Below are 21,219 nucleotides of genomic sequence, written 5' to 3' on the forward strand. Positions count from 1 at the left end.
ATATTGATTCTCTCAGCCAACTAAACAATATTTCCTGATACCTCAAAAAATTCCACAATATTATGATTCGATTCATGGCTATAGCGTTTGATTTATCGATATTTAGATAGTATGTGCCAAGTTTACACAACCAGTTAGGTTTATTAACTCACATGCGTTTAATTAAACTCTTTGAAATTTGCACACCCTCTCCCAATTGGGACATTTACAACAGAAGAGTTAATTTGCAAAAACAGATAACTCCGTTCTTGTTCATTTTCATAAATCATGTTTTTGTATTATTATTGTGCATTCCAAGTAATATCAATCAAACTGCAGCCATGTTGTTTTTATTAAGTTATAATAACTCAAAAAAAGACGTTTTTTTTAGCAAAAACAGATAACTCCAACAATTTTTTTTTTTTTTTTTTTTTTTTTTGCAAAAGCAGATAAATCCACATTTCATGTTTCAGAGTTAAACAAAACTGTACATTTCTTGTCTATTACCACCCACTGCTACTTATACCAATGACAGAAATAATAGCTTAATATGTAGGAGAGCGTTGCTATAGAGAGTGACGATATTGTATTGCAATATGTAGCACTTCAAAGCCAATACCAAATCAAATCTAGTTAGCACATCATTTTTAATTGAAAAGGTTTAATGACAAAATATGGTTATGCTTACATTTAAAATAGTTACAAAATGGATGTATGAGATGATGATGACTTATACCATTAACTGTACCCACCGTATGTAAAATGTATCCTGAGAGATAGATAGTTAGAGAGAGAGAGAGAGAGAGAGAGGCTTTAGAAAAGAGAAGAAAGACCCAAACCAAAGAAGGGCAAGAGCATAAAAGAGCCAGAGCAACCGTTACAATCTTCTTTTACCTTTTACCAATCTTCTCCTTGACTAAAACCCAAATGTGAGACATACAAACTGACCAATCAGATTACAACTTCCCCCATCGTACTAAAGGTGTGACAATTCATGGATGTGACATTTTCTGTTAAAACTATGATCCAGTTCCCCAAAATATTACAGTTATTATAACAGTTAATGAACTAACATTGTATTGGAGTTGCTTGTCTTTTAAATAAGCACTAATAGATGAAACTATGATTAAAATAAATGTCTTATTTTAAGATCTACAGAACATGCATTGATTTCTCACTGTAAGCAATCTCCTTCATTTTCATTGATTCATCTCTTGTTGTCTTTGCATTTGTTCACTGCACCAAGGAACAGTTTTGTCAGACCAGCTTTCAGATAACTCAGAGCATTTTCATTTGCTTCTTCAGATTCAGCGGTTCTCCTCATTTCCTCCAGCTCTCTGACCCAGTCTTTTTTCCCAGCCTCCCTCACTCTGGGGATGAAGAAATCCAGATGCTGAAGAGTGAAGGCCGAGTCTGGCTTTAATGCGATCTGAGACAGATGTTTGATGGTCTTGTAAGCATTGAATAGAAGAATTTGCTTTTGGTCCTCAAGCTCCTTCAGATCTTTGTCAAGATCATCCATTACAACTGAAAACCTTTTAGTTTGAGCTTTTTCATAATCCTTTTTTATTTTATCAAATTCCATCACAACGTTTGAGGTGCTGATGACATATTTCTTGTCTTCTTTGACGTGTTTGCTGTGGTGGCACTTCCCTGTGCACACGGTACAGTAACCGTTATTCATGACTTCACATTTACTGGGATCAGAAACCCACCAGCAGCCAAACTCATGGCAGTTTTCCTCACAGACAGTGCAGGTCATCGCCTTCCTGTGCTTCCATGAAGCGCTTTCAATGGGAACCTTCTCTTTGACAGTTTTTTTGACCCTAATGCTAAAGTTTGTATGCCTCTCAATCTTGTCCTTGTTTTGTCTCATTGCCTCCTGGATCAGAATTTTTTCAGATTTCTTCGACTCTTTCTCTTGAACTCGCAGCTGTAAGTTGCAGATAAGCGCTTCAAATTGAATGCGCTCTATCAGGACATTTGAAGTCAACTCCAAACTTTTTCTGTTTTTTTCTTCCAAAGACTGAAGGAATTGCTTTGTCTCTTCCATGCTGTTTTCCCAGGCTTCTCTTTGAGCTTTGAGGTAACGTTTCTCATTGTGCTGGGCTTCAGCCTGCCGGTTGTTGAATAAGAAATGAACAGGTTGGCCGCTGTGGTCTCGTCTGCAGGGGATTCTAGCTTTATCAATGGCGCTGAGGACGTTTTGGGCTGGCAGACCATCAGAGTGTGTGATTAAAAACACAATGTTGTTCACAATGTCTTTTCCAAACAATGACAGAACTGAACTGATAATGTAATGCTGTCTGTCTGAGAGGCGATTCTTAGATGCTTGAATCACAAAACACACGGCGTCAATCTCACGAACTCCATCATTGCTCTGAAACAGAGCGGATAAATTCTCAGCAACTTCCAGATCCTTTTCCAGTCCTCTAGTGTCTCCGTAGCCTGGAGTATCAATGATGGTGAGAGATACAGGATTCTCTACAGAAAAGACCTCATACATGGTGATTTCAGAGGTTTGTGATTCTGATTGGTCTCTGGCTTCTTCTTCTGTGATTTCATACCATATTTCATCTTCAAACTTCACTCCCAGTAAGTAGTTGACCATGGTGTTGATGAGAGTCGTCTTGCCAGCGCCGGTTTCTCCCACCAGCAGAACAATTTTGTTTTGTTTCTTTGTTTCTTTTTTCCCATAAGTCCATTTTCTGACTTTCCCATCATCATCAAGCACTTTTCTTTCTGTGCCTAGATGAAATCGTTTTGGAGGACCTTGATTAATAAGAGTTGGTCCGCTTGGTAGAAGTCTCGTCTGTCTGTAAAATATGTCAAATGTTTCTCAGAATATTTATATAGCTAAAATTTTAGACTAGTAGTATACGTCAATATAACGACATAATGTTAGATACATCTTTAACTTGAACATATTAATGTAAAGAAACAATATTTTGGGAAAACAATCAAAATACAGATAATATTTTAAAAAATATATTCGTCTTTACCACAAGGTCAGTAGTCTTTTCATGGCATGCTGTCATGCAACTAGGACTGGGCGGAATGACTGTATATATATCGTGGCGGCAGTATAAAATGTCTATCGTTATAGATTTTGCTATACTGTGTATATTGCATGTAAATATATTGTATGTAAATATATATACTTAGCACAGCACTATTAACAGTGATGAAAAGCATTAATGAGATAATAGAGTGACCTAATTAATGTTAAAAATTGTTTAGTAATAAGTCATGAAATAGTAATATGCCCAATAAGTTATGAAAAAGAATGTGCCAATGTAATTGGGATCACCTTGACAGACCAATCTACTTTGAGTGTATTAAAACGAGCCAATGCACATTGGCATGCGATAATTGCTCATAAATTCATCAGCTGCTCTGCTTGCAGCGTGCGCATATAATGAGCAGCAGGTGCGTCACATATATGATTTATGCTGAGGAGCCGAGACGTGTTCGGCCATACAGCGATGGTCAGCAACTGTGGCGACGGGACGTAACTGTCAGTATTTTGCTTGTCATGTTGTGTTTTGGCCTCTAGAGGTCCTCATGGTGCCCTCATGCCCAGCTTACTCAGCTTGTAATTAAAGTTATTAGGTTTACATGTGTCTTGTTCTGCCGTGTGTAATTAAGTGACTCTGTCTCATAGCTTCTTTGCTTGGTGTTTATTTGTTCTGAAGCCAGTTGCCTGAGTAGGTGTTCTCTAACTCTGAGACTTTGTATTTTCTTTTGCCTGTGGATTTTTTCCTTATCAGGGTTTTTTTTTTTTTTTTTGTGTGTGTGGACTTTCTCCTCTGGAGGTTTTTGCTTTAAGATTTTTTGAATCTTTTGAATATTTTCTGGAATACCCTTTTTGGACTTGTTTTGTTTGAGAACTACTTTTTGCTGTTTTTTTTTTGCTCCAGCTGTGGACTATTGCTTGAACTCTTATTAAAAGACTTTCTGCATCTCAAGTTCTCCATAGTGTGTCTTACTGTTGGGTTCACCATCTTCCAGTGGCTCAAGGTTTGAGAGTCTGACTCTCACACCAGAGACCCGAGTTCAAGTCCTGGTTCTGACAGTAACGTCTCTGGTTCCCTCCTTCAGGGAACGAGGGTTACATACGTAACCGAGACGTTCCCTTGCAGTCAGTCACGTTTAACGTTACGTCAACATGTCGGCGTAATTGTGATCCCTATGGAAAACACCACGGTTGCTGCCACATCCAGTGCCCTACGCTAGACTCTCAGACTGCATAGAGGGAGTTCAGCTGCTGTTCCGTTATACACCACACAGTGGAACTATTGGATAGCACTGGGAAAGCGTGCCTTTCCAGAGGAGAGAGAAGCTGCGGAAGCCACATCCTGCCAGAAGGGAGATAACATGTGGAGAATACACATATGGACTGGCCGGTTAGGGGCAGTGCAACATATGGAATGTCACTGGGGTGGCTCCAGCCTGAGAAGGGGGAGACTACACCGGACAGTGACGGCAGAGCGGACTCTGCCCAGGGAAAAAATACACGTATGGGACCCATCCTAGCACAAGTTACATTAACATACGAGTACCAGGGCTGGCGTCAGACGCTCCGCCACGTCTGACTGCCGAGGGGTGTGGAGGAACTGTACTGGAGCAAAAAGTGCATGTATCCGCTCCATGTGGAGGGAGTGGCGCAGCAAGCTGACACTACAGCTGGAACTTCGGTGTTACTGGATGGTTGAAGCGAGCACACAGGAAGAAAACCGGCTGTACACGTAGGCTATAAACCCAGCGAACGTGTTATGTGTCACCCAGTCCGCAGCTCTACAGATATCCATGCGCCAGCAGGCCACTAGGAAGAGGCAACACTCCTAGTGGAGTGGGCTCTCAACCCGAGCGGGCAAAGCACGCCTTGGGACTCATACGCCAAGGGGATGGCATCCACTATCAAGTGGGGCATCCTCTGCTTGGAGACAGCCTTTCCCTTCTGCTGGCATTGTAACAGACGAAGAGTTGGTCTTCAGTCCTGAGGCTTTGCGTTCTGTCCACGTATAGGCGCAGAGTGTGAACGGGACAGAGAAAAGCCAGGGCTGGGTCTGCCTCCTCCAAAGGCAGCACATGCAGGTTCACCACCTGGTCTGCGAAAGGAGTGGTAGGAACCTTGGGCACGTATCCGGGCTGGATTCTCAGGATCACGTGAGAGTTATTCGGGCTGGATTCTAGGCACGATTTGTAGACCGAAAATGCATGCAGGTCCCCTACCGTCTTGATGGAGGTTAATGCAACCATGGAGGCTAATGCAACCAGGAGTACTGTCTCCCAAGACAGAATTTTTAACTCTGCTTTTGGAAAGGGCTCGACAGGTGGTCTCTGAAGTGGCGAAAGACCAGAAACAAGCCCAAGAGGGTATCGAGAGGGGCGAGGCAGATTAAGTCTCAGGTCGTGCCTTGCCAGTGACTTACCTCAATGTGCCGCGGCAACATACACTTTAAGGGTGGAGGGAGACAGCCTTCGCTCCAACCCATCTTGCAGGAAGGAAAGCACTGCCCTGATCGAGCAAATTCGGGGGTTCTTCTGGTGAGAAGAACATCATTCAACGAACAGGTTCCACTTCAATGCATAGAGGCGCCTCGTAGAGGGGGCTCTAACGGAAGTGATGGTGTCAATTACCGCCTAGAGTAGGTCACCTAGAACCTCAGCCTCCCGTCCAGGGACCAGGCATGGAGTTTCCATAGATCTGGACGTGGGTGCCATAGGGTGTCCCGTCTCTGAGAGAGCAGGTCCTCACTCAGAGGGATTGGCCAGGGAGGGGCTGTTGCGAGGAGCACTAGTTTGGGGAACCAGGTCCGGTTGGGCATGTATCAGATACCAGACTGAGGGGTAGCCCACCAGTGACTCAGGGAGCACATCGGGGCAAGCTTTTGGTTACCTCAGCCTGTTTCTGAACTGCGGAGAACCGCTGGGCACAGTCGGGCAAAAATGTCGCCAAAAGGCCACCTTGTGAGATGGGACCATTGAGAAAGTGAACATTGGTGATGTCTCGCACCTCTGCTGCGGAGAACCGCTGGACACAGTCGGGCAACAATGTCGCCAAAAGGCCACCTTGTGAGATGGGACCATCGAGAAAGTGAACTTTGGTGATGTCTCGCACCTCTGCAAGGCTTAGCCATACTCAGGTGTACTCCATTTTTTGAGTTCCAGGCTATGCAAAGTTAATTACATTTTAATTGAGAGTCTGTCTATTCTATTCTAAATGTCTGGAAGGTGTGCATTAAACACAGTTCCAGTCAGTTAAATCACTGTTTTATTTTAATCCACAGCCTTTAGTGAAGCACATACACACACAACTTACACACTAGGGCTGGGCAATAAAACGATAATTATCGCAATATATTTTTTCTCGATAAAACGATATCAAGAGTTCGATAATTGTTCGATAATGTTTATGCGCCAAAAGCGGAACAAAACTCATTTGAACCGCACGCCACACAGACCATTTATCCCCTCGGCTCAAAGTCCAAATGGCAGCGCAAGCTCACTAGAGCAGATGCGTTTACTCTGATCGGTCTCGTCATGAGATCCAGTGAGAAGCGCTTGAATTCAGCGAAGAACACAATGTCTCAGTGATTTAAACCAGTTTAAAGGCAGATGAAACAGCGCTGACAATCAGGAGAAACACTGATACAGTCAGAAGACTTTTCTGTCTACAAATTCCCATCATTTACCATGGATTTACTTTAACGTTAGCCTAGTAATATTAACTGCACCATGAAATGTGGGATATACACATCAAATTGTATTATATTATTAATGTAGACCATGTAATAAATGAATTATGGAATATAATTACAGTATTTATGCTACTGTTTTTGATACAAATACCATAGAAACCATAAAGTTACATTTTACCATGATAGTGAGGTGCTATATGCCTGGTTTTATCTGTGGTTATCATGATCTAAATGCATGATACTGGATGACCAATGGTTAATTTTAATAAAACTCAAATACATTTTAGCAAATAAAAATGAGGTTGTTACATTTGTTAATGTAAACAGATGTTACTGTTTTTGTTAATGAACATAAATTTAACATAGTAAATCTGCATCCTAACTCAAGCTAAAACTACTGTCAACTCACTGTCAAAGATGCGTTTCGAGACAAAACATGTCATAATAATATTGTAGCCTGCACTTTAAACTGTGCTGAACATATGTGAACAAGACTTGAAACAAAATTAACGCTCTGGTTTCTATAACTTTCACTTAAGAGCAAAAATCTGCCTTTAAACTTGAAAGAAATAAAGATTTGACATTTATTGTGATAATTATCGATATCGACTGATATAAAACAATTAGCGTGATAATTTTTTTTGGCCATAATGCCCAGCCCTATTGCACTCAAAGATTGAAGATCGTACAGCATACACACATTTAATATGCACAAACATAACATTGTCAACACTGCCCTGCCTCTTCAATTGATAAAATAGCTTCACTACTGAATTAATCTCACAGATTCACTAGATGCTGCATAGACACATGTAATTCACACACATATCTCTCTCAATAATTAATAAAAATAAACGTAATCTTACAGCACTACTTTATCTCCGTCTGATTTAAAACGGGCAGAATGCTAGATCTAACGAACTGTATCTGACAAAAATAACCGTAATTTTTACCCTGCTGCGGCAAACGTTAATAACAGCTTTAACAAGTGCTGGCAAATGACTGTGGTATAAGTGGGATAATTCAAGGATAATGTGCATTATTACATGATTTTAATGCAGTGGCAAAAATCAGGTGGTTTTGCTTCCATGTTGTGCATTAAAATCTAGCAGTGCGCACCTAGCAGTGGATTACCCCTTACAGTACATACTCATCCTGTATAAAGCACATCAATTTCAACTCACTCGAAACTCATGGTAATCACAGGACTGAATGTGTCGACCTCACAGATGACCTTCACTGTCACTCTCCAGTCTGCTTACAGCAAAGCAATTCATTAGTTTATTGGTAAAACACTGCATTTAAAAAAAAAAAAAAAAACTAAAAAACACTATTATATTTCATTTTATATTAAACACTGAGAGCTATCTTGCTATTAAATGTAAAAAATAAATGAATAATTGTACACACCAGCCTTTGTGTCGAGTGTCTGGTTGAACTAAGAGCTTTGACGTACTGATCTAACAAGCCTAACTGGCTTAAGTCCCTCCCAACCAAATGCATCTTCAGTGTAATTTTTTTTTTTTTTTTGACTTTTTTTTAATTATTATTATTGCTTATTTTGGAAGGTTGATAGGTGACATGAGTACAACATTATTATAAAAACAGGGTTACATACAGTTACTTACTGTTGATCATGAAATAAAATGCAGTACAAGACAAAACACAAAGTGGTTATCTATTCATTTTGAGAACATAAATCACCCGACACAAACCTGAATCTCAGCAATACTAAGATAAACTTTGAGTATGCAGCACAAATGTTTGACTCAGCCTCAATTTCTAGAAAAAAAATACATCTATCTGTGCTGAACCTCTCTTTCATCACAATGTTGTTTTTGATATCCAAAAATACTTTTAATGTCAACTTACTAATGTCAACTTTAAGTCTATTTACTAGGGATGCATCGATGTGAAAAGTTTGGCCGATACGATAATCAATAATCCTTTACAACTAATATATTGGCAGATTAATCTAAATAATAAAATATATATATATATATATACTTTGATAGCCTGCATACAAATACAAAAGGCTCACCATTAAAAGCCATGTCACAAACACTTCACGATAAATAAAACATATACAATACAGTAACATTCAAACATACATTTGAACCAGTGTAAGATTTCTTAACATTTACAATAAATTTTACACTCCTATGGACAACTTTCTTCATTAAAAAATGGTAACACTTTATAATAAGGTATCATTTTGCTAGCATTAGTTCTGTCATGACAACTCAAGTCTTGAGTATGACAATGTTGTTTGGTTTTGGTGGAATAGATCTGCTATGCTGCTGCTGCTGCTATTGTTACAGAATCAGACTGTACCAAGACAGAGATTAGTCAATCAGGAAGTTTATTTGGACAACAACTGAGCGGGTGCAGGAAGCAGATGAGTTGGAAGTGCAATGATGAATTGGAGAGTGTGGTGCTTGCAGTAAATGGAATGTATCTTCTTACAGGAATGTTGATGGATTGATGAAGGCGTGGAAGGATGGAAAGTAGGATCGCTGGAGACTTTGGAGACACAGAGGGAATCACACGGAGGAGAATGGAGACAAGACGCTGAACATGGTTACAATCAAGTTACCCGATACTATTTTCTGCCCGACATACTATAATTATCAAGAGGACCAGCTGTTAACAATCTGTCCACACAGATTGCGTGACTTTGCCAATTCCGGTGGATTTTTTTTTTTTTTTCTGTGACTAAGCAACTAATAATATTTTAGTCGTCTAAGCCTCTAATCATCAACTAACGTTTGGTCAATTATTAGGGGATAGCCCTACTAAACTAACATTTGATCTAATATTATAAAACAGAGTTTGACTAATTTTTAGTGTGACCACAATATATGAGAACGGCATGTCAGTATTTTTTAATTATACTCTTTACATATTTGAAAAATAAATGAAAAACTTCCTCCCCTTGAAGAGTTTCTTCACTTGAAGTTCTTGTGTTGATATTCACTGAGGACTTTTACGGTTATACACATTCATGTCCAATTAAAAACCTGTTGGTACAGCTAGAGGTGGAGAAAAGGGGAAGTAAAAAGCCATATATTGTACATACATGCATAACCACATATTTGCATTTAATATTTCAATTTGCACATTTAAGTTCTTCAATTAAAAGGCAATGAAAAACTACTTCTTCACAGCTTGTGACACTGAAAATATTGAAATGAAAACATGCCCTTACAGCTGACTTGTGACAACAGAACACAACATAAGATTAAACAGTAACATTGTATAAAATGTGAAGTCAAGAAACAAAGAAACAACAAAGTACAGGATGCACACTTATTGTAGGGGGCTATTAAGAAGTCAAAACAGATTATTAGATTTTCCAAATATATTAATTGTTTTATTAGATAGTAACATGCATTAATAAAATGAATTGCTAAATTTGGTTCCCTTTCAGTCGCTCATGTTCGACGTAACGTTGACGTGACGACGTAATTGGGATCACTTCAGGGAGCCCTATACACTTTCGAGTGTCTACAGAATTAGCCAATGAACGCTGGTGTGCGTGAATCATAACGCACATATCGTCTTTCACTTCAAAGCCGAGCTTCTGTTTGTCTTCCGAAATCTACAGACTGCTACTGTGTTGGAGATTCCTTCAAGACTCTCTCTCTTCAGTGTTGGTGTGACGGCGCGATCAGCGAGTGGCCGCGAACTTAAGCTCACACAACTGCTGTTTTTATAGCAAGCTTATTTCTGTGTTGGTACCGGTGGGCGTTTCCCTGCTAGTGTTTACAGCACTGCTGTACACTGCAGCCATTCCCTGGGTGCTTCAGCAATGTGAGAGTATAGCGGAAATAGAATATTTCGTCTTTTCTTTCTTTTTCTTCTTTACAAAAGAGCAACACAAGTGAACCCTGCGTCCTTTTCAGGATGTCATTCCGCTTGTGCGTTTCTGGGTGCGGTCATTTCCTGGTGCCAGCAGATGGCCACAATAGTTGTCTCTCGTGTTTGGGCATTCAGCATGCTGAGGCAGCTTTTGTGGATAGTTCATGTTCCCACTGTGGGAATATGACTATGGCCGCGTTAAGACTGAGACTCGCTTACCTCAAGGGAGGTGCAGTCCCCTCGCCTATGATCTGCCCCGCAGAATAGACCTACTTCGGCGCTTAGCCAGGGTGATCACCGTAAGGGTTACCGTGAGGGCTTCCCCGCCGAGACAATCTCCAGCAGCCAAGGGGTATGTGGAGCGTGCAGTCGCTATCAACATGACAGCGTGCCTCACTGACGCCCATGCCCAGTCAGTGTTGAACTGCATGAGGTTGACGCAGGACAGCGGCACCACTGAAACTGTTTCGGAGGCTCCCAGAGCATATGGCATCTGCAGCCGCGGTAATGCCGCTCGGATTGCTTCATATGAGGCATCTCCAACACTGGCTCCACGATCAAGTCCCGAGATGGACGTGGCAGAGCGGCTCGTGCCAGGTCCAAGTGACCCCGCACTGTTGCCAAACTCTCAGCTTGTGGTCGGACCCTTCGTTCCTGCGGGCAGGTGTTTCCCTAGAACAAGTGTCCAGGCATTCTGTGGTCTCACGGATGCCTCTGACACCGGGTGGGGGGCCACGTACAACGGGCATGCAGTTTCAGGTCTGTGGACGGTGCCTCAACTGCATTGGCATATCAACTGCCGCGAGTTGTTAGCAGTACGTATTGCGCTGAGCCGCTTCAAATCGCCGCTACTAGGCAAGCATGTACTGGTCCATACGGACAGCACTGTGACCGTTGCGTACATCAACCATCAAGGTGGTCTACGCTGCATGTCACAACTCACCCGCCATCTCCTCCTCTGGAGTCAGAAGCATCTGAGGTCGCTTTGTGCCGTTTACATTCTTTCGCCTGCTCAACCATGCAGCCGACCGATGAGCTCTCACGGCAGCAGGTGCTACCGGGAGAATGGCGACTCCACCCCCAGGTGGCCCAGCTGAATTGGAGGCGCTTCGGGACAGCACAGATAGATCTGTTTGCCGCCCCGGACACGTCTCACTGCTGTTCTATTCCCTGACGGAGGGGACCCTCGGCACGGATGCTCTGGAACACAGCTGGCCCCGGAAGCTGGCCTACGCAAGTATGCTTTTCCCATAGTGAGCCTTCTTGCACAGACCTTGTGCAAAGTCAGGGAGGACGAGGAGCAGGTCTTGCTAGTTGCACCGTTTCGGCCCAACCGGACCTGGTTCCCGGAACTAGTGCTCCTCGCAACAGCCCAACAGCCCCAAGCAGTAGTTGACACCATCACTTCCGCTCTGCTTCCTGTTTATACCCACGGTGCGGGGCGGGGTGTGTGACGCGATTCACGCACGCCAATGTTCATTGGCTCGTTCTGTAGACACTTGAAGTTGATAGGGCTCCCTGAAGTGATCCCAATTACGTTGTCACGTCGACGTTACGTCTCCCGTTCCCTCCATCAGGGAACGAGGGTTACATTAGTAACCGAGACGTTTCTTGCAGTCTTTGAAGGATAGTATCTTTCACTTCTACATATTTACTTGCGCCTTCCTGGAATGACACCAAACTGGTGAAACCTATGTGACAAACGTTTTCACACAGGCAACTCAACCTGTCTAAGGTCAAATGTTAATACTAAATAACTCCTGCTTTGTGATACAAACTTAAATTTAAAAAAGACCGTAAACTTAAAGTTGATATTAATACAAAATAAGTTAACACTATTTTGGAAATCCCTATTCTGGAGGAAATCATGGAGTTTTATGACACTTTTTGCCTTAATGTCTGTCATTTTGTAAAGTTAATTTTAATGTAATGTGGCTCAAACATTGAAATTATTTTCTCATGTATCTGCTATAAATGAACAAGTTATAACTGTGTCAATTAATGTCAGTCAAAAAGAGTGCTGTACAACCAACCCGACTGCCGCTGAGAGTAAAACATTATAGAAAATAATTATTTTGTTCTTATTTACAATTATTTTAACTCATTCCCTCAAATTCTGAAGCACATTGCTGTAATAATAGAGAACAAATTCCGAAAGGTTTTTAAGTCTGTCACACACCCTCTGCTAATTCTATCCTCTAAGGTATGTTACTGGTTTTCACCACAAGCAGTCTTGCAATTAAAAGCACCTCACCCCACACAAACATGCACAAACACACACACACACACACACACACACACACACACACACACACACACACTCACACACACACACACACACACACACAATGTCAAAGCAAACAAAGTCTGTGAGTAACTACTTGTCACTTTATGTTATGAAATGGGACTCCAAAAGGCAAAGGCTGCATATGTTCTTAGAGAGCTAATTCAGTTTGAGTCAATCAACATCATCAGTTCTTCTCAATACTGAAACTGATGCATAATATATATACATATACAGTGGAGAAAATAATTATTTGATCCCATGATGATTTTGTAAGCTTGCACACTTACAAATAAATTAAGGGTCTATATATTTTTATGGTAGGTTTATTTTAGCGGATAGAGACAGAATATCAAAAAAAAAAAAAAAACACATATTATATAAAGGTTATAAATTGATTAGCATTTGATCAAGTTTAATAAGTATTTGATCCCCTACAACCAGCAATAATTCTGCCTCCCACAGATTGGTTATGTGCCCATGTGGAACATAGATTAGTCCTGTCACTTTAAGAAAGTACACCTAATGTCAGCTTGTTATGTGTATAAAAGACACCTGTCCACAGAATCTGTATCTTCCATTCCAACCTCTCCACCACTGTAAGGACACTAGCTCAAATAAAGGGAATATTAATAATTAATCAGGGATATGATTAACGTATCGCATACAGGTTAAATCACCCGGAAAGGGAATACTTTTGCCAAGGTATCTGTATAGAGGGATAATTAAATACAACGGATTATAATCAATTATCAATACAGGTAGGCAAAAACAGATCAATCGTATATATCAATAATTAATCACAACAAATTATAATTAACCATTAATATACCAATAGTCTAGAATAGATCAATTCTCAGGATAACCCTTAATGGAATTAATTTGTTATTGAATAATCTGTTCGTCCAGTGAACGGATCGCACGATCTTTCATCAACTCTCAAGAAAAGTTATCCGGTAACACTTTAGAATAATGGTCCGTAGTTAACAAGTAGCTATGCAGGAAGTAATAGGTAGTACTGCATTAACACCGAACTTAATACTATTAACTAATATGGAAGCAATATTAACTAAGCAGTAAGTAATATCTAATTTAGTACAAAGGTAGTTCCTTGGTAGGTATTTGATTATTACTAAAGAAATGTATCCTCACTGAGAACTACTTGTGAACTAAGAAAGAATAACCAATTAATTAATAATCACAAAAGTAACGTGTCTAAAAAGTGAACAATTGTGGGGTTTTTTTTTTTACTCTTAACATGGTCATAACATTTCAGAAGCTTGTGCCTCAAATGGGTTCATAGTGGAAACCAGTTTATGAATATTATATTTCCCCAAATACATTAGCTACAGGTTGAGATTGTGACTACTACTCTTGCCAAAGGATGGACGCATGTTTTCTGTTTATTTCAAACTTAAACATAGAATAATACTAATAATGATAATTTGTTTAAAATTTTAAATAATTAGGAAGTGATGCTGACACTCATGATTGGATTAGTTCACTATTATGAGCTCTATTGAGTGTCAGTTCAATATGTCTCAGACTCCAAAGACCTACCTTTATGTTACAGTAGCCGCCAGAGGAGGACTTCTCTTTAGGATATGAATATAAACATTGATGTTCTCTTGTCAAAAACAATTTGCATCCTTAATGAAGAAATTGGCTGCATTTATGTTGCGATAATCGCAAAACCACATCTTCCAGATTACGTTTGTTAGAATATTACTAGTGCCTGTACAGTATGTGTTAAATATAAAATTAAATAACTTGTATTACTTGTGAAAAACATGCTAACTCCTCACTAATTACTCAAGCGTTACCTTGTTATCCCGCAGGAACTACTAGTGATGTGGCCCATTATTTTAAAGTGAAAAACATGATAAATTTCAAAATTTAATAATTAAAATTTAAAATTCATTAAAATTCATAAATAATTAAAAACTATCAACTTTCTGTTATTCCTACAGTTACATAAGCACTAGCAGTAACAAGTGTCATAAGCACATTTAATGACAGATGATCCTATCAGACAATGTCCTTATTCATTGTTTGTGTGTGTGTGTGTGTGTGTGTGTGTGTGTAGAGAGAGAGAGAGAGAGGGCCTACATTAATCTTATTGAATCATATAAGCTCATTTTATATTTTAATTGTCACACTTTAATGGGACTGAATTTATTTAATGAACAAATCAAACACAAACATGTAAGGTTTTTATTTGTACACATAACACTGAAACTATGGAGTGTGTTGTGGTTGCTTCATCTGCCAGAGCTTCTAACACAGGCTTCTGGCTGCTTTATTTTAAATAAGCACCAGATGGCGCTGTTCTAGACACTCTCGAAGCTTTGAATCTTTTCCCGGAACAGTCAGGGGAACGCTTCAGTGATTCATGAGGCTTCATTTACCCATCCCTAGTATATACAACAGAATAATGGCAGTAAACAATGAAAGAGAATGAGAATGAGAGAGTGAGAGGAATAGAGAGAGATCACAGAATGATCACAGTATGGCAAAATCACAGACAACGTAACCTTTGAGAGACAACAAGAAATCACATCACCCTAAGCAGGGGCAAACAATCTTAACGCATTAAATGATCGATACAGTTGATACTTGCATATGGTTCTTTTATGTTGCTGAGGAAAGAAGGCGCGTGTCGGTTTTTCAGAGCTGGGCGTGCTCTCTCGTTTCTTCTGGGGCTCGCAGAGTCGCCGGTAGTTTAAAAGTCCATTGAAAGTGAAGTTACCAAAAAAAATAATTCAGGCTAAGTTCATTTCCCTTGTAATTGGAAATGAACGAAGGAGAATATGAAAAACAAAGACAAAAGACTAAAACTGAAGCTAAAAAGAAAACCGAAGTGAAGAAAACCGAAGAATAACTGAAGTGAGTAACTGAAGTGAAGTGAAACTAAATGTTTCGTTGCTCTTAAGGAAATCCTCGTTCAAGCCTCCTTTCGCGTGAATGACAAATCACCTTCAGAGATTTTCGAGCGGGAAGATTTCCTTTGTCCTGTCGGGACGGTTCATCTGCATAAGTTATGACGGCATTTGGAATTCGTCATTTCTACTCCAGAAAGATGGTACACACCGAATAATACATTTTACTGTAATCTCCAATATATGAGTAGCTCAGTCAGACCGAGACGGTTAACGAGATACCAAGAATGGCAGGTAAAGAAGGTGGAAATACAAAGTTATATTCGTATGCATGAATATGAGCACTTATAGTTCACTCCTTCAACTAAAAAATCATAAACTAAGCTAATATGAACTGGGAAACACACAGGATTATATCGTCTACATTTGACATGCTTATATTCTAAGTTTAATGTTCAAAGTTCGTGTATATGTGTTTGTGAGTGTGGAGTGGCATTCCGGAGGTCTTCTGGGGCCACCTGGAGTTCTTCCTCACAGAGAGAGAGATTGAGAACAGATAACGGATCTCTTTGAACTGCAAGCGAGGGGCTTGGCGATGGTTCTGCCCAACTTCATTCGGCAACAAAAGTGTCAAAAGAGATCAATTCAGTCCAGACCCATCGACGCCAAGCTGGTGATTTAGCGTGGATGAGCCACAGGTTGAGAGCATTAAGAACCTTAGCAAAAATGTGTTCATTGTGTGCAGAAAGAAAGAATGAAAGAATCATGATTCTTGTCCATCCGCTACACCACCATGGGCAAGACCAAAGAGCTTTCAAAGGACATCAGGGACAAGATTGTAGACCTGCACAAGGCTGGAATGGGCTACAAGACCATCAGCAAGAAGTTTGGTGAAAAGGAGACTGTTGGTGCCATTATTCGGAAATGGAAGAAATACAAAATAACCATCAATCGGCCTCTGTCTGGAGCTCCATGCAAGATCTCGCCTCATGGGGTAAGGATGATCATGAGAAAGGTGAGGGATCAGCCCAGAACTACACGGGAGGAGCTTGTTAATGATCTCAAGGCAGTTGGGACCACAATCACCAAGCAAACCATTGGTAACTCACTACTCTTTTACCTGGCATTCATATAGAACATTTTATTTATATTATTCAAATCAGTTAATTGATTATTAGGCTGCATAGATTAGGTCAACCAGTACCAGGGACACTTCCCATTACACCTGATGTAGTCGTTACATCATAAGAAGAATGGAATCTACGCTAATGTTAGTCTTTTTGTTTATTCCGAGGTTTACTGAAATCAGGCGGATCCGGGCCGTATACAGATCAGATGGTGGACCTGGGCCTGGACCCATCCACGACGCATCCCTGAAGTGCCAGCCTCATCAGCCCTGAGAAGGCCTCATCAACATGACAGCCATCAGCACTGATCATCAACAAAGTTGTCTCCATACTGGCGTGATGACTCCGTCTTTCCAACCAGATGGAACTGGATAATATTCTGAATGTTCTGATCCAATCTGACTTTTGACCTGTAATGATGCCTGAATCATAATCATACACTGTTCACTCGTTGGCCAGAGGAGAACTGGCCCCTGACTGAGCCTGGTTTCTCACAAGGTTTTTTTTTTTTTTTCTCAATTCTGTCACCTGATGGAGTTTTGGTTCCTTGCCACTGTTGCCTTGGCTTTTGGCTTGCTTAGTTGGGGACATTTAATATTCAACAATATTACTGACAGAGGTGGGTAGAGTATCCAAAAACTGTACTCAAGTAAAAGTACAAGTACTTATAGAAATATTTATTCAAAGTAAAAGTAATAATTTTAACAGTTACTATTACTATAGAGTAAAAAGTATACAATGAAAAAACTACTCAAGTAGCTAGTTACTAGTTACTTCGGATCATATATAGGCATATATATATATATAACACGATATTATTTAGATTTTTTTATTTTATTTAAATTACTATTATTATCATAATTAGATAGGCTATCTTTGCAACAAAAACAGAAGAGACAAGCATTATTTCTGCCATCTGTAGCCCGAAAATCATTGCCTGTCCTTTGGTTTGTATAATAGTAACTTACACAACTACATTTGGATTATTAGACAATGTCGAAATAAAGTGACTCTGCAGAGTTTTGCATTCACATTACTGCACACACATTACCGCGGGATGGCAATGACAATGGTAGCTTATTTAATGTATAAATTGATGTATATGTCCAAAAAAATGGTAATGTCATACTTTGTTGTAGTGCTACCATGGCGTAATTATCTGTTTGGTTGTAAAATGTATTACCTGAATGAAATGAAATCGAATGTATCGTCCTGTGGAATCATTCATTCACAGACAGCTTACGAAGATGTTCAACTCAAAGATCTTCATCGCTGGCAAAAATATGATGCATTTGCAGATTTGCTTTCACTTGACTGTACTGTAGGTCCACGGCCACTTCATCTAACGCTCTTGATGTTCTTAAATCTTCCTGTTACGACTCTGAGTTGAAAAGAATGTGAATTGAAAGCGCTTCAGACGAATCAGTGCGTGCAGGAACTGAACAGATCATTCAAACTGATTCGCAAACCGATTTATATATATTGTTTTTTTGGTGATTTTCCTTTATTGTGGCAGGACAGTAGAGATATGACAGGAAACGAGGTGGGAGAGAGACAGGGGATGGGATCGGGAAAGGTCCACGAGCCGCGACTTGAACTTGGGCCGCCCGAGCGCAAAGGCGCTACATGTCGGCGCACTGACCACGAGGCCATTGGCGCCGACAAGCAAACCGATTTAGACAGATCTGCCAACTTGTTTGATGATGTCTTTGAACAGAATCGACTCAAAAGAGTGATTCATTTGTGAATTGAGCATCGCTCATGCCCAGAAAAAAGATACAGCGTGCTTGGAATAAACTACGCATTTAACAACATGTATTGCATTAAAATAAAGTAACGTCTCGGTTACTAATGTAACCCTCGTTCCCTGAAGGAGGGAACGGGAGACGTAACGTCGACGTGACAACGTAATTGGGATCACTTCAGGGAGCCCTATCAACTTTGAGTGTCTACAGAACGAGACAATGAACATTGGCGTGCGTGAATCGCTTCACACACCCCGCCCCGCTATCCAGTGGGCCATCCTCTGCTTGGAGACAGCCTTTCCCTTCTGCTGGCCTCCGTAACAGACAAAGAGCTGATCTGAGGTCCTGAGGCTTTGCGTTCTGTCCACGTACATACACAGAGCACGAACGGGACAGAGAAAAGCCAGCGCTGGGTCTGCCTCCTCCGAACCTTGGGCACGTATCCGGGCCAGGGTCTCAGGATCACGTGAGAGTTATCCGGGCCGAATTCTAGGCACGATTCGTTGACCGAAAATGCATGCAGGTCCCTACTAGGGATGTCCCGATCCGATCCACGGCATCGGTATCGTGCCGATACTGGCCCAGAATGCTAGATCGGATATCGGAGGGGAGAAAAAAAAAAAATCCGATACCTATGATCCGATTGCCATCTATTCCTGATGTAGTCCAAGCTCTTTGCAATGGTCACTTCAAGCTGTTGGGGCGCGGTCGCGTCCGGTAGTACAGACACGCACCACATCCACTGATTATAATTCAATGGGTAAGAACTATTCTCTTTAATCACGTCACACCGCTCACGTCGTGTAGACACAGTGGCATACTAATCACTTTCACACCAAATATACTTTTTTAAAATAAACACCAGAGACCGCTTAGACAAATGTTTCACGTGCACAGAACACTAACCTAACATATTAATATAAATCATAAATGTTTAAGCACCACGCTATCACGCCAGAAAACTACTGCAGCTCTGTATGTAATTGGCAAAAATGTTCCGTTCGACTTTTCTGAAATTTGCAGTCTAAGAATTCAGAACAAAAAAATCAGCTGTTTGATTCAATTTTGTTAAATAACACTTTTCTATAATACAAATTTACACAATTCAAATAATTTTGTCATATAAGCTCCATATTAAAACTTTTTTTTTTTTTTTTTTTTTGTCCAAGCATTTTTATTTCGCTGCATCATTAGCCTACTAAATTACCATCAAAACTCCAACTACAAATTGATAATGCAAACCTTAATACTTTATACTGTTTCCAAACCTTAAACAGTATAAAGTCTCTACTTCTGAAACAACAGCAGCTCAAATGTACTGAATTTTTTGGCAACTATTTGGAGCTTCTTTCTTTTCTTGCTGAAAACAACACTGACTTACATTACCACCTGTCCACTAACAAAGTGTTTTGTGGGATGTCAGGAAAAATAAAAAACAACCTGATCAATGCTATTGCTGAAGTAATGGGAGAGGAGATAAAAGGGGAGATTAATAAAGCACCCTTTGTCGCTGTTATGGTGGACGAGAGGACAGATGTGAGTAATGAACATTACTGCTCTTATTGTCAGTTTCTTGGAGGAATATGAATGTCTAGATAAGTTGTGGCAGTGTTTTGATGGCGCACCGGTCATGTCATTTGAACTAAATGGGGTGCAGGCTAAAATTAAGGAGAGGGCACCGATGGCCTTATTCATACACTGCTATGGACATCAACTGGATTTAGTACTGACTCAAGGGGCCACAAAGCTTAAAGAATGTAAGATCTTTTTTGCCCACCTAAATGGCCTATAGCTGTATTTTTCAACTACTGGACAGAATTTGCCAGCGGCGTCTTCCTCGTGTGGCACCGGCGTGGTGGCAGTGCACATCAAGATTGGTCAGTATAGTTTTTGAGAAGAGAGTTGCTATAAAGGAGCTGTTTCACCACATACTAGAACATCATGATGAGTATGACGAGGACTCTGTGCGATGTGCTGATGCATTTAATGCTTGTCTGGATGATTTTGAGTGTTGTTTTTTGCTTCACACATTTAATGGGATTTTTTAATATTCAGATGTGCTTTTTGCAATACTACAGAACAAAACATTGGATGTACAATTCTGTCTGACAAGGATGAAGGAGTTTTGTGACATTTGTGATAGTGAGTTGGAGAGGGGCCAATTTGGTCAGATCTATGACGCCACTGTGCGCATCACAGGCGCTCGGAGCGCACGGAGAGGGCCAGCACAAAGATACATTTGTGCGTACTACCACCAACTCCACAACAATGTTCTGGACAACATTCTTTGCCAGATACGGAATAGATTTCAAGACCATGAAAAATGTATGTTTCTCTCCCTCCTCGACCCCCAGCAGTTTCAAATATACCAGAAAAAATTCCCGCATACAGCCTTCTCCAGCTTGAGTCACGTAATACTGTTCAATCTGTCCCAGCTAAAAAACGAACTGACTGTAATGTATGTCATGACTGATTTTGAAGGCAAAACCATTACGGAACAAAAATATATGGGAATATACTGCAAAATATAATACAATATATTACATAATACATTTCCATATGTAAAGACCACCCATTGGCCCAATGACGGAGTCCAACAGTCTGGGTGAAGGGATAATGCATGTATGCGCTCCAAGTTCA

General features: G+C 40.4%; 1 protein-coding gene across 1 annotated transcript; it reads right to left on the bottom strand.

Annotated features, from left to right (window-relative positions):
• Positions 1 to 320: 320 nt before the first annotated feature.
• Positions 321 to 2,852, bottom strand: LOC311079841 (uncharacterized protein). Its single transcript, XM_084109571.1, has one exon. The coding sequence runs from the start codon at positions 2,588 to 2,590 to the stop codon at positions 1,187 to 1,189; it is 1,404 nt and encodes a 467-aa protein (XP_083965697.1). The 5' UTR covers positions 2,591 to 2,852; the 3' UTR covers positions 321 to 1,186.
• Positions 2,853 to 21,219: the final 18,367 nt, after the last annotated feature.

This window comes from Abramis brama (genome assembly GCF_963993115.1).
Source record: "Abramis brama genome assembly, chromosome: 3".
Lineage (NCBI taxonomy): Eukaryota > Metazoa > Chordata > Actinopteri > Cypriniformes > Leuciscidae > Abramis > Abramis brama.

Coding starts and splice junctions, on each gene's coding strand:
- LOC311079841 (XM_084109571.1), bottom strand. CDS start 2,590: ATGGTCAACTACTTACTGGGAGTGAAGTTTGAAGATGAAATATGGTAT.